Raw genomic sequence first — 13,700 nt, 5'->3', positions numbered from 1 at the left:
AGGGGAAACTAGAGGAGACTCTATGGAAGCTCTCTGGACTATCTTTGCAACTTTTTGGTAAATCTAGAGTTATTCCAAAATAAATATTTTTGCTAAAAACACATTAAAAGAGTATCATTAATGCAGGAAAGGAGACAACAGTATAGTAACAAAACCCTGAACACTACAGCAGCTGAGCATAAAGCTTTGTTCCCAGCTCCCTAGAACAATGGAAATGAATTCACACTGTACTACGTATATTTTTTACAAGTACGAATACAATTTCTAAAGATGTGAACCTGCATCAGGGAGCTGAAGGTGAAAGAATCAGAGCATTCGGTATCTGGTCTGATGATGTGACCGGGCTGTTTTGACTCCTGATGTGCAAATGGAGACGGTCTTTTCATTGTACACTCGACAGTCCATGACGAGTTTGTGGCGAGCAGTTCCCTCCCCTTTAGCACCTTTTTCCCCCTTATCAGAGAGACTGGCAAGTTGTGCCTTCCTTTGACTCTCGCCTCTCATCTTGCCGACTCTGAGGGCTTAGAGATGCAGCGGGTTCCGAGCAGCCCCTGCAGGGAGCTGTTCCCTGCCGGGTGCTGATCCGCACCCTGCGCGGAGGAGCTAATCTCCAACTCTGCTCACAGGAGGATATACTACGAAGCCGGCGGAGCTGGCACGAGAGCCAGATCTCTGTGGAGAGTGGAACCCCTTCGGATAAGGTAATGGAGTGTCAGGGTGGCGTTCTTCTCAAGATTATTTTCTTTTCCAGGACGGTCCATTGTCTTAAATGTTTCATTTGTTCCACATCAGCTGGTAAATTCTCAGAAGTTCCTTGGCTAAGAGCTAAATTCTGAAATGTCTGTGACTTTGTTTTTTGTTTTTAAAGCAACACACACACACACACACACACACACACACACACACACACACACACACATGATTTCCAAGACCTCTGTTGTGACTCTGAAGCTAGCAGGCTCTGCTGCCTTGAACCAAGCCCCCAGCTCCTGCTGCCCTTCAGTGTCTATGTTATAAAAGGCTAGCACAGACACATCCAGTGAAAGCCATCAAAGCTCTTCGCCCATCTGTTTTCTTAAACAGATCCTCTGGAACCCAGGTAGGTCTTTCTCCTCTCAGCCTTGTTGGCTCCAGTGCAAAGTTATCTTTAAATGACAGAGTGGTGGCTGTCATGGCATGAAGTAGGGAAGACTAAAACATTACTGGAGGTGCAGCTGTGAGGGAAACCATATATACCAGAACTTGTCAGAAACAGTTGTACCTGGATGGAAGGATGGGAGGCTGAGACCTTGGAGGTAGGTACTTGAGTAAAAACATGCCATCTCTAAACATCAAACTACTGAAGGGGGTCCAGTTAAGCTCGGGACTTTTATTTTGCCAAAACGAATCACACATTAGGCTAGAGCTGAACTGCTCAGGGTAAGAGAGGAGGGTCATTGTTGCCATTTTTGGTTTTCCTTCTCTGCCTTTCCCTCTAGCTCTCTGCTTGGTCTCTCCCTGAACACTCATTCAAAGTAAAATCTCTCTAATGGTGGGGGGCGGGGTGGGCAGAGGGAGCATATGCCCCCCCAAGAAGTCCTCAAGATAATCCAGTGGAGACCAGGAGAAAATATTAGAACTTCTCTTACACACACACAGGCAGGTACATTCAATTTTTTTTACTGAGAAACTCTGAAAGTGGCTGGTTGAAAGAATCCTGGTTCTAAAGAACACCTTCTTGTTAGCTGGCTTGTGGCATTTTTATTCTCTTTCAAGCCTGCTGAAATTCTTACAGTATCATACTCTTTTTTTCAGGATATTAGGGCTTGGTTCTTGCTTAATGGACTTTTTAAAAAATCAAAATAAGTATGTATATATAGTTCTTTGTTTATTTCCCCAGAGTCATAAACATGAAGAATTTAAGCCTTTTATCGATGTTATTTGGATTCTTTGGTGCTCCAAAGAATTAGATCAAGAGGGGAGTCATTTTAAAAGCTGATTTGTGTATTTCTGAAACATTTTGTTCTAACTTTAAAGGTAAATTAGATACAGATTATTCAGTGAATAATTCCTGCCCTAACATTTACCACGACTTCTGTTGAGTGCCAACCTTTTGATGTAGGACCATGGAACTTTGTACCTCTTGATCCCCTTTACCCATTTCTCCCACCTCCCCAACCTGCTTCCTCTCTGACAATCTATTCTTTGTATCTATGAATTTTATGTTATTTCCTTTGTTTCCTCATTTGTTTTGTTTTTCAGATTTCACATGAGTGAAATCACATGATATGATTTCTTACTTTTATTTGTTTCACTTAGGATAATACCCTCAAGGTCCATCCATGTTGTCACAAATGGCACAATTTCATTCTTTATTTATGGCTGAATAGTATTCTATTGTATATGTCTATATCCCGCATTTTCTTTATCGATGAACAGCTAGGTTGCTTCCATACCTTGGCTATAGTGAATAATGCTGCAGTGAACACAGGGGTGTGTATCTCTTTTCAAATCTCTGGTGGTAGTAAAATGCTTGAGTTGAGATGGCACGTTTGGAAATGCTTCATTTTCCCAGAAACAAGTTTCTCTTAAAAAGCAAGCTTCCCATTTTTTGGGTGATTTTTGGCATCAAGACACTTCAGTGGAGTGAAGGAAAAATTGGAAGCTTGGGATTTCCAGTTACATTAAACCATTGACCTGACCCCAGGACCAGGTTCCTTGTTGGTGAGCTTAAGAGTGGTCACAAGAGAACACCATGGTGAGTGGTAGGCAGACATGCAATTCTAGAGCAAGTCAGCAGTCGGGGGGGATGAAGGGTGTTGAGTCAGAGCATGTGTGAAAAAGCACAGGATAAATATTGAAAGAGACTTATTTTTGTGTAAATGCAATTTCTTGTCTATTTCATCCACCCAGCTGGAGTGGCAGTAACATCAGATGGGGCCAGGCTTTCCGACTTCGGCATCTCACCACAGGCCACTACCTAGCCTTGACAGAGGACCAAGGCCTTATACTGCAAGACCGGGGAAAATCAGACACCAAGTCCACAGCCTTCTCCTTCCGAGCATCAAAGGTAAGGTGGACTTTTTGACCTTCTTCTCAAAGTGAAAGTTCTGAAACCTCTAGGTAGAACTATGACTGAAAAGAAAGTAGGCTGGAACAAAATGGAATTGGAAATTAGACCTATGATAAATATTTTGTTCTCTTATCTTTTGAATTGAGCTCATAGAGGAATGTGTACCTTGGTTGAAGGTTGAAATCTTAAGAGAGAAAAACTTTAAAGGGGAGTAGAAAGCCCTAGAAAACAAAAAGGATCACAGGAATGGACAGTGTTGCTCAGAGGCTAATGGAAAATTGTTGTTGTTTAATATGTTCTTAATTGTTTTTAATACTTTTAAGTCATATGCTTCACTCCCATAAAGCAAGGGTAACATGGAGGTAGGAATTTCAGTACTACATTTACTTAAATTAACGACTTGATTTCTTTCAAAAAGGTGCAGAGAAGGCGTAATTCTGGACATGACATCATCTTGCAGTTATTCGTATTATACTGAGTTACTAGTTCCTTTTCCTAGGTCATCTGTTCTCTCCAGATCTCTTAGCTCTGGCCTGTCCATCCCCAGCTTTCTTTAAGAGTGGATTCTGTAGTTGCTATGTCAACCCCAAACATGTAGCTTTGCCATTTGATGTGTGGGGAGACAAATATTTTTTTAAACCTCTATCTTTAATGGTCAGCCAGGCTTTGACTCTATGTGACTCAGAGCTGGATCTAGTTGGATGGTCAGAATTGCACACTGAGCTAAAGTTCTGAAGGGCAGTTCAGTGCTATGTCACTTTGTGATTGTTCTGGAAAGATCACCCAAGCATGAGAAGGGCTTTGACAACATATGCATAGTTTCCAGGGAGCCCGCACCTCCTAAGAGGAGAGCTCAACATCTCCCTTGGGAGCTTCTTCCCTAGCTTCATTCTTCTTTGCCCTTTCCAGAAATAGATCTTGATTTGTGTTCTCAACACGATTTCAGTAAAGGGTCATTGATGATTCCATTCATGTAGGACTCAGTGTCAAGCTGACAGCTGCATTCCTATGGGGCATCTCTGCTTCATAATGAATCAGAGGAGGCCAGTCTTTCAGCACCACCTTCCTTGAAGAAGGAGGTCAGACTCCTTGTTTCCCTCCTTTTATGCCAAAGAATCTCTTTTACATAGAGATTTTTCTCCCCTAGTTGCCCTATATCAGAGTTAGGCTTTTCCTACACCCATAGTTCAAACATTAAGAAATGAGAGCTTCCTGCCCTAAATTCCCTTCAAGCATCTTCTTCTGTCTGCTTCTCTTCCAGTGGCGTGCTGGCTTCTTGACTTCATTCTGGTTTTCGGAGCACATCTCCTTCATGTTACCCTCACTTTTGTTTTTTTAAAATTCCCAACAAAAGAAGGATTTCACTTATTTTCTTTTGTGTGGTTTTTTTTTTTTTTTCTTCAGATCTTTACTTGGAGTATAATTGCTTTACAATGTTGTGTTAGTTTCTGCTGTACAACAAAGTGAATCAGCTGTATTTATACATATATCCCCATATCCCCTCCCTCTCAAGCCTCCCTCCCACCCTCCCTATCCCACACCTCTAGGTCATCACCAAGCATCGAGTTGTTCTCCCTGTGCTATGCAGCAGCTTCCCACTAGCCAGCCATTTTACATTTGGTAGTGTATATATTGTCAGTGCTACTCTCTCACTTCATCCCAGCTTCCCCTCCCCACCTGTGTCCTCAAGTCTGTTCTCTACATCTGTGTAAAAGATGGATTTTAAATTCAAGTTTATGTCTATGGAGTAAAATATTTTGGCCTTCGGGAAGTGGCTTAGGACATTGCAACTGGCTAAAAGGAGCAGCTAAACGAAGCAACAGAAAAGTCCTAAGAGCAGAGACAAGCAAGATCCTATTCTTCCCAAAGAGACAACTTGGACATGGGGCGTGGGGGGAGAGCAGGTGTGGGAAGGTGGGGAAGGGTGGAAAATAAGAAGTGTCTCATCATGACTGATGACCAAGTAAATGCCTTTCTAAGAATGCCAGCTTGGTGTATCCCTTATTTGAGCATTCTACCCCAGTGTCCTCAGCCCTGGGACAAACCCTGATGCTGAGGTCTATGCAGAAAGAGGCTTCTCTTATGACAGCAGGAGAATCAGGTGGCCTTCCAGGCAGCTGGCAGGATCGTGTTCCAAGGGGACCCTTCCGTGCCATTCCTTTCTTGGCCCAGCCTCAGGGAGTGTGGCTCAGCGCCGTGCTGTGGCCTCTGCGGGAAGCCAGAGAAGCTCAGGGCACCACAGGGAGTCCTCAAAACATTCCTTCTCCTTGGCACCACTTCCGGCCTGTGAGCACATTTTACCCTCAGAAGGCTCATTGCTTATCTCCCCAAGTCTCTCTGTTTCCATGCAAAGGGAGGCCAGCAGCTGATGGCTGAAAGGCATCATGGTACCAGGGGCTGCTGGCATAGCAGGGCTAGATGAAAAGTCACCCGTGAGTCACACTGTCCTGTGCATTTGGCAGTGTGGTTGCATTTCATTGGCGTCACGATATTAGAGGTTTAAATAACTTTCAGCGCAGCAGTATTCAGCCCAGATACCTTCATTTTAACTTGAAAGGACTGAAATTAAAATGACCTAGTCTCTGTGTCAGGCCAAGATGAGGCTGCAACCCCCAGGAGCTGGGGGCTTCCTTAGGACATGGTGTGGGCAGGCATTAGGCATCTTACCTGTGAAGGTGCACAGGAAGGAAGAACATGTGGGAACACATAGTTTTGCCGTCCACAATCCATAAGAGCTCCTGGGGAAGCACTCTAGAGATGTCTTGATTTCTCTGGGCCTCCAGACTCCTCCTTAGTACGTGTCTTTTTTCCTTGCTTAGTGCAGGCTCTCTTCCTTAAATACACTCTCCACTGTGCTTCCTTCCCCTCGCTGGGGAATAGCAATGTTCCCCAGCAGAGAGATTTGTGCCTCTGTTTTTCAGCAGCGGGAAGGCGCTAAGTTGTCTTGCTAGCTCTCACCCAAACCAGGTGTTAGGTGATGGAGCAGACGGCAGACAGTGGTCTGAAATAGCATGTCAGGATCTGGGTGGTGGCACAGGGGTTGGGGGGACTCAGTGGGAAGGCTGAGAGGGGGACATAGTGTGTCCTTCGTGCCTCGGTGTACAGGGTTGAGTGGGGTTATTCAGCTGATCTTCTCTGTGTGCTGGAGAATCTGGAAAACAGGAGAGGAGACTCCTGGAAGGAGCACTATTTAGACTCTTGCGTTCTGGGAGGACGTTGGGCTAGCTGGGCAGTGATGGGCTTCCTGCCCCATGTTTCCTGTCAGGTTGCATTAGCCTGTGACAGCTACGAGCCCAGCACCAGGGGCCCCGGGACAGCTGCAGGTGTGTGTTCACATCCTCAGCAAGCTGTCCTTACAAGGAAGACAGCAGGTGCCCCTGTGAATCTTGTAACCACACAACGGCACAGGGGCGTGACTGAGCCTTACTGGGAGGGGCTGCCGTCGTTGGCCTGGCCTGGCTCAGGTGGAATCAGACTGTGGTCTCTGAGCAAACTATGTGAGTGAGCAGAACGGGCTGTTGGTCAGAGCTTCCTCTCCTTCGGCAGGGGACGCAGATCAAACTGGAGGCCTAGGCGGGATTGAGGGCTCTGAGTCACAGCATCGCACCTATTCCCTTAATCTGGAAGGGGTAGGGCGTAAGAGAGAGCATGGCTTCCAAGTCGCCGAGACCTGGCCTTGACGCCCATCTCTCCTCTGTGGACCCTTGAACACAATTCTTAACCTAGTTGTACCTTATTGGAAGTCTGTCATAAAAGATGCTTTAGGGGCCAGCCCCTGCCTGCCCTTCCATGGTATCTCTGGCCACCAGCTCATGTTTGCCTTGAGCTCTGGCATACTAAATGTGTATTGTCTTTGAACGTGTTATCTTTTTCTCATCGCTAAACCTGTACCTAGAGTCCCTTTGAACCCTCCCCATACCGTCATCAGTGAACTCCTCTTCACCCACAGACAAGGGTCAAGTGTCCCTCGCGGGAAGAAGGCCCTTCCACTCTCCTCCAGCAGGGCCCTGTTCATGATTCCATTGCAGCCATCACATCACTCCTGGATGACAAGGAGCATACATACCCCCTCCCTTTTCTGGACCGCTCTGCACCCTGCACAGTATGTAGCACGCAGTAGGTTCGAACATTGCTTGCTAAAGGGATACATAAATGTGGTAATAGACTAACACAGAGTGAAATCCATTCCATTTTAACCTCCATTTTCTTCGTAGAATTTTATCATCATTGTGTGATCGTTTTCGATCATGACACAACCCCTGTAAACACTCAAGGAAGGAGGTTCATTAATTTGAAGATCGATGTCAAATTTCTGTGAACTTGATTTCACAGCATTTTCCCGTGCTCTTGACATTGCAAGGCAATGCGTTCCCCAAGGCTTGTCGGGTCATGTGATGTAACATTTACTCTGGCACAGCAATACTGTCTGTTTAGATGTTGTGTCTCCGCATCAGTTTATAACACGCAGTTCCTTTCAGGGAAGGGTGAATTAATAATGTGAAAGCAAGTCTTCTTATATGAAACCATTTGTTTCATAGCTACTTTTAATGACTCTACCATAAGTTTTGAATGATTTGGATAGTCTCAGATTTTGCCTCCTTTGTTACGTAAAGGCAGAAAGCTATCGCTGTGTTCAATTCCGTCAACATTTATCAAATATCTTCTCTATGCTAAGATCTGTGTTCTTGGCCAAACGTGACTTCCCCTTTAAAAGCTGCCCGCTGCTCTCTCTGCTGTGTGCAGAAAGAGTCCCTGTGGACCAGATCCGCCTGTGCTTTTTAACCGCAGCAGCCCCTCCGGAAGCAGGGGGCCAGCTGGGCTCACGGCATCCCTCTGTGAAATCACGGGTGCTGATGTAGCGCTGTGTGCGCCTGTCCCCTCGCTTGCCCTGTCCCCTTCCTCACCAAGTTCTCCGTTGGGGAAGGAGAGGGTAGGGAGGACAGGAGGGAAGGGGAAAGAAGAAAGCATGGACCCTGAGATTCAATCATCCCAAGACAGCACCGCTTCCTGCAGTTTCATTTTAAATGAAATCCACGAAACCGTTTTAAAATTTAAATCAACGATTTCCCGAGTCTTGACTGTTCCAAGTGGATCAGATAGAGAGGCCGTCACAGAGAACCCTGGGCTTTGAAGTGGGAGAAACTTGGGTTTCAATCCTGGCTTTGCCATTTGCTACTCAGTCTTCTTGTAAAAAACGAGAGTGAAGAAATATGTCTTGAAGGATTGTTGTGAGGATTACATGAGACCAGGAAGATGACATAAGAGAGTGTTTCCTTATCCACGAAATGGCGGGAGTGCTGCCTACCTGAAGGTGATCGTGCAGGGAGGAATTGATGAGAAAGACGGAGAAAAGAGTCCAGCACAGTGACATCTGCTCATGAAGTGCACCTTCCCTAACGAGGCAGAAGAGCCCGCTCCCCAGCATGCTGGAGAGAGCAGAGGCTCCATCCTTGGCCTCCCACCCAGCAGAGGCTCTGCAGCCAGCCTTGGGGCCAGCCAGGCTCCTAGCAGTATCCTGCAGCGTGCAATCTTTTTAAGGCCATTCTGAGACCTCCCATTCTAGATCAGAAATTCAAAAGGGGACATATTGGTGGAGAAGTGAACCTACAAGTGATTTCTCAAGGTTTCTCCTGAGACTCTTCGGAAGAAATGGTCTCACCAGCACTTTGTTGATGGCTGACCCCGTATCTCCTTTTCCTCTGAATCTTTGTTGGTTGCTTCCTGCTGGAAAGGTACCTTCTTGTCCTCTGTGACCAAAGGTACGTTCTTGTCCTCTGTGAATATAAATGTCAAATTTAGCAAATTTCACTCTAATAATAAACAGGAATTAGGACCTATTCTATCCCAGGTATCAAGCTAGATTTCTAATACCATAGCTAAAACGTGTCCGTCTCTATGCCTTTGTTTCTTTTCAGTCCATCATTCGCATTGCTGCTGGGACAGTTGTTCTAAGATGCAACCCTTGTGTTAGCCGCCTATTAAAATTCTCAGTGGATTCCCGTTACCCATGCTAGCTTTTTCCAAGAGGTGTTCCAAACAACAGTTCTATGAAAACGAAATTTTTTAAGTAAAGTGCTACGTTAAACAGGGTTGAATAGGTTGTTCTGTTTCTTTCTGCTATTCTCATGAGTCCATTTTATACTATCCCCATGCTCCCTTTGACTCCTGGGAGAAGATACAGTACTGTCCAAAGGCCTCTTTTCCCACAGAAGGTCTGTGAACAGCGTGAGTTTGAGAAACATGCACCTATGGGATAAAGTCAGAGTCCTTGTTGTTCAAGTCCCTTTCTGGACCTCACCACTCCCTTGCCACACTGTGCACATCTTACTAGAATGTCATCCCCTTCCGTATTCCCTGTCTCTCCTCTTTCTCCTAGCCAAGCTCACATCAAGTGGCAATTGGTATAAAATCATCCCAAACTCCCCAGGCAGAGAGAGTTGTTCTCTCTTCCAAATTCCAGTTGCACCTTGAATATAAACTGTATCACCTTGTCATCATTAGTGGTCTGTATGTATGATTCCTAAAGTTTATATTTTAGAACCCAGAGCCTTTTTTTTTTCCACAAAATAACATATATTTTCAATTTTTTCTTTATAACAGCATTCAAACACCTAAAACATTAATACAATCAATATTTAGTTGTGCTGATGGTTACCATTCAAAAAATTATGTTCAAGTGACAAATGGGCTTTGGAATTACACTTATCTTTCGACTCTCTTCCATTGCTTACTAGCTACAGGGCTTCAAACAAATTGCTCCAACTCTGCAAGCCTCAGTTTTATCATCCATAAAGTAGGAGAAATAAAAACAGCAGAGCCATTGAAAGGTTTAGAGAAAATGTTTTTAAAGTGTCATGTATGACACATATCCCTGTGTTTGGCTTTGATAAATTCACATGATGGTCTTGTCATTGTAAAGCACTTGGCAAAATACTTCGCTCAAAGTGGGCACTAAACGCATACTAGTTCTCGTTCCCTTTCCCGTCCTTCTAGAAATTTGTAATTAATCTGGAGAGTAGCAACTTATCACCTAAACTGAATACATATTCATGTGACAGTTGTGATGTGGTCACAACCATCTCCTTATAAACTCTCAGTGGAGACAAGGGGTAATGATTATTACTACCCCCCAGCACTTTATGAGGCCAGGTAACCTGTTCGTTCTTGGAATCCACTCATGATCTAACATAGGGGAGGCTGATGCAGATAAACAGATAAATTGATGCCCACAGGCCAATAAAACACAGACAAATTATTTGCCACCTAGGCAGAGCATTGCGTGAAATGTAAAGACAAACAAATCTCAGTCTTGCCCTTGGAGGTGGGACAGGAAGTATGCTAGCAAAGGGTTCATATCACAGAAGATGGTTAAGAGCCTTGAGAGAGGGGAAGGGAGGTGCCTTGAGATCAGAGAAAATGCACAGGTGGATCTGGGAAAGGCTGAATGGATGAGATGTAAAGATACAGAGATGAAGTAGGGGCGTTCCAAGCAGGAAGTGTAATGTCAGTAAAGGCCCTGACGGAGGGAACACTTGACATGACACAGAGACGTAGTCCAGTTTGGTTAAAGCACTTTAGAAGTGATATTGTGTTCTGTGGTATACAAGCACTTTAAAAGTGAGAATTGTGTTCTGTGGGAATTGGGGAGTTTTTGAAAGGGAGTGACTGAAATAGCCCTATCGTGTAGGAAGGTTCCATTTCCAGCAGTAGAGTAAATGCATCTGGGACTATGTTCAAGTGAAGACAGAGAAGGGGGAGCCTTAGTTCAGGGCTTAAGTCAGAAGGAGCTCAGCCACCTGCGGTCAGCCAAATCCGGCTTCTCTATCTCGGGATGCTCTCATTTCCTTAAGTTGTGTCGTTGTTGTTTAGGTTTGGGTAGAGTTGGCTTTAGTGTTGGTTTGTTTGTATGTTGTAGTCTTTGTTGTTATTGTTCCTGTCTTTCTTTTGAATTAGAAGCAGCCCCTCAGTGCCAGCCGTAGAACTTTGGGAGTTGATGCCATTTTGTAAAAGCAAAGACACAGACACCCCGTTCTGTAAACAGTAATGACCCATTTATTTCAGAGACTCTAAAAAAACCAGATCTTAGTATTTATTGTATTTTGGCAAAGCCATATTTAAATCCATGAAAAGTGATAAAACAAGTGAGATGATCATAGTCACTGATCACTGGGGAATAGGCGCTGTTTTAGCTATGAGCTCTTGGTAGTCAGTGTAATTGTTCATATTTAACAGCTGTAGTGTGTAATATTTTCATTTTGCTGCATTGCCTATAGTTAGAGAACAGGCTAGAGATGAAAACTTTGGAGTATTTTAAATCCATCTACTGGCTTGAGTATCTATAGAACTATGGATATTTTTGAAATGAAAATCAAGTATCCATTGTTTTATAGAATAAATGCATTCTTGACCACTTGCCTATGAAGAAATCCTAAAATATCAAATTCTATTGTCCCCCTGACTTTTGTTATAAAATCAGAAATACGTTCCTTTGGAAATGTTCATTTTGAGAAATGTCATATTTAACAATCCAGCCAGTGTCTCAACATACGTTTAAAATAAAAATATTCTTGCAGTGTATTAACATTGCTCAAAATGATCCTGTAAATGTGTGCAAAGTAACTAATTTTGTTTTTATGAAGGTCTGAAGGAAAGAAATAGGAGCTGAAATGAAAAATATATATATATTTGAAAGAAAAAATTACTCAGCTATATATATTTGTTCCTTCAATATATGTTTAAGTAATTGATAATTCTCTGTATTAGGAATCCAAAATTAATTGTCATCTGGTTCATGCCCTTCATTCTCTTATAACATGGCAAAAGGAAAGTATCGTATAAACAAGCACATTTACATTGTGATGTGCTAAATACTCAATAGAGGGGTGAGACTGTGCTGGGAAAATATGGCAGGAGAGACTAACTCTGCCTTTACAGAGAGTGTAGCACCTGAGCAGGGTACTGAAGGGTGAGTAGGAGTTTGGAGCCATGGGAAGAACACAGTCTCTGGAGTCGGACCTCCTGGTTTAAATCTTGGCCCTTTCACTACTTCCAAGTGACCTTGGACAAATTACTTGTTTCTCTGTACCTTCATTTTCTCCTCTGTAAAACTGGGATAATATTTGTAGCTATATCAGAGGCCATTATGAAGAATTACCATATGTAAGGAACTTAGAGCACTTCCTTGCACATGGGAAGAGCTCAATGTTCAATGTGCTCCTGCTGTTCCATCATTAAGAACGGGAGTAGAGTTGGCACAAGCGGAGGGAACAGCGTGCTACATTTTTATTCCGTAAAAAATTCAAAATGCTGCCTAGCTAGTGGCTTTTACAAATGAGCGATTTGACACAAGATGTGGAGAAGTGGAAATAGGGTTGAACCATTCAGAAGCCCTGAATGCTGAGAAGGGGACAGAGTTACCAGTCTACATCCTGACTCACTCTGTGACAGGCACCTCAGGTTGTCACCAAGTGAACACCTGGTGCATAGCAACTCCTTTCTCCATAGTAGACAGTAAGTTTCATGAAACAGTGGCAATTGAAGAATGAAACCCATTGACTGTAGCACACAACTGAGGAGGCCATAGACACGAATACAATTACTGCATTAGACTTAAGGTACAGTAGCCTCCTACCTGCTCCAAGAGTCTGTTTCCTTTGCTGATTTCTATAAAAGATACTTATATGATTTGAACAGATATATTTAAGGCCCTGAGTCAGGACGTTTATATAAGGTAACCATTAAAATCATGGAAAGTACAACTTGCTTAAAATAAGTTATTTGGCCAGTAAAGGGTTAGTTACTAAGGTATCTAAGTCGGGATGAGAAAAGTAGAAAATATAATGGAGAATTATATAAAACCGGAACCAAAGAGAGACCCTACAGGCATCCTCCATTTCCCGTGGGTTTGAATAATCACCAAAGTAGCTAAAACTTGAAATCCATTGATTTTACAATTAGCAGCAGATAAAGGAGGCGAGCCTTTCTGAAATCCTGGCTTGGACAGGCTCATCATGATCATCCTGATAATTGGTTCCCTGGCTTACAAATTCTGCACAGGTGACTTGTTTTATACATTGCACTTCTATGTAATCAGGCATGCCTGCGTTTGTTTCATTTTCTGTGAAATAGGAAATCAAGGAGAAATTGGATTCCAGTCACAAGCGAGATATAGAAGGCATGGGAGTCCCAGAAATCAAGTACGGAGACTCTGTCTGCTTTGTCCAACATATAGCCAGTGGTCTGTGGGTGACCTACAAAGCACAAGATGCCAAGACATCCCGCCTGGGACCTCTGAAAAGAAAGGTGAGGGGTCAGAAAGGCTGGAAGCAACTAGGCAAGAGACGTGATTGTGAGAATCAGGAGAACATGATGTGTGTTTACTTCTTACTATTCTTACTATTCTGAAGAGTTATTTCTGTGACAAATTGTGTAGCCCAATGTTACTTTGACCTCATATTCAGTGGGGAAAAAAAGATAGATGACAAATCTGTAAGGGGAGGGGGTAGAATATGTTCTTTGTGCTCTAAAACGTGAACGAAATGACTTTTGGTAGTATGCTGTTTTGGGATTATCCACATCCTTGCTTCTTTCATGTAAGTGGATAATTGAGTTACTATGCAATTTTCATAATATGCAGATTAAATAGAAT

At 43.5% G+C, this 13,700-nt stretch overlaps 1 protein-coding gene across 1 annotated transcript in view; it reads left to right on the top strand.

Annotated features, from left to right (window-relative positions):
• RYR3 (ryanodine receptor 3) overlaps positions 1–13,700 on the top strand; it is a 361,967-nt gene that overhangs the window by 75,034 nt on the left and 273,233 nt on the right. The window contains 3 exon segments of the mRNA XM_057721476.1: positions 627–701; positions 2,893–3,049; positions 13,190–13,354. Coding sequence (XP_057577459.1) covers positions 627–701; positions 2,893–3,049; positions 13,190–13,354 — 397 coding nt within the window.

Source organism: Hippopotamus amphibius, chromosome 2 (assembly GCF_030028045.1).
Source record: "Hippopotamus amphibius kiboko isolate mHipAmp2 chromosome 2, mHipAmp2.hap2, whole genome shotgun sequence".
In the NCBI taxonomy this organism is placed as follows: domain Eukaryota; kingdom Metazoa; phylum Chordata; class Mammalia; order Artiodactyla; family Hippopotamidae; genus Hippopotamus; species Hippopotamus amphibius.
The sequence above is the reverse complement of the archived record's forward strand: the minus strand, read 5'-3'. Positions and strand labels throughout refer to the sequence as shown.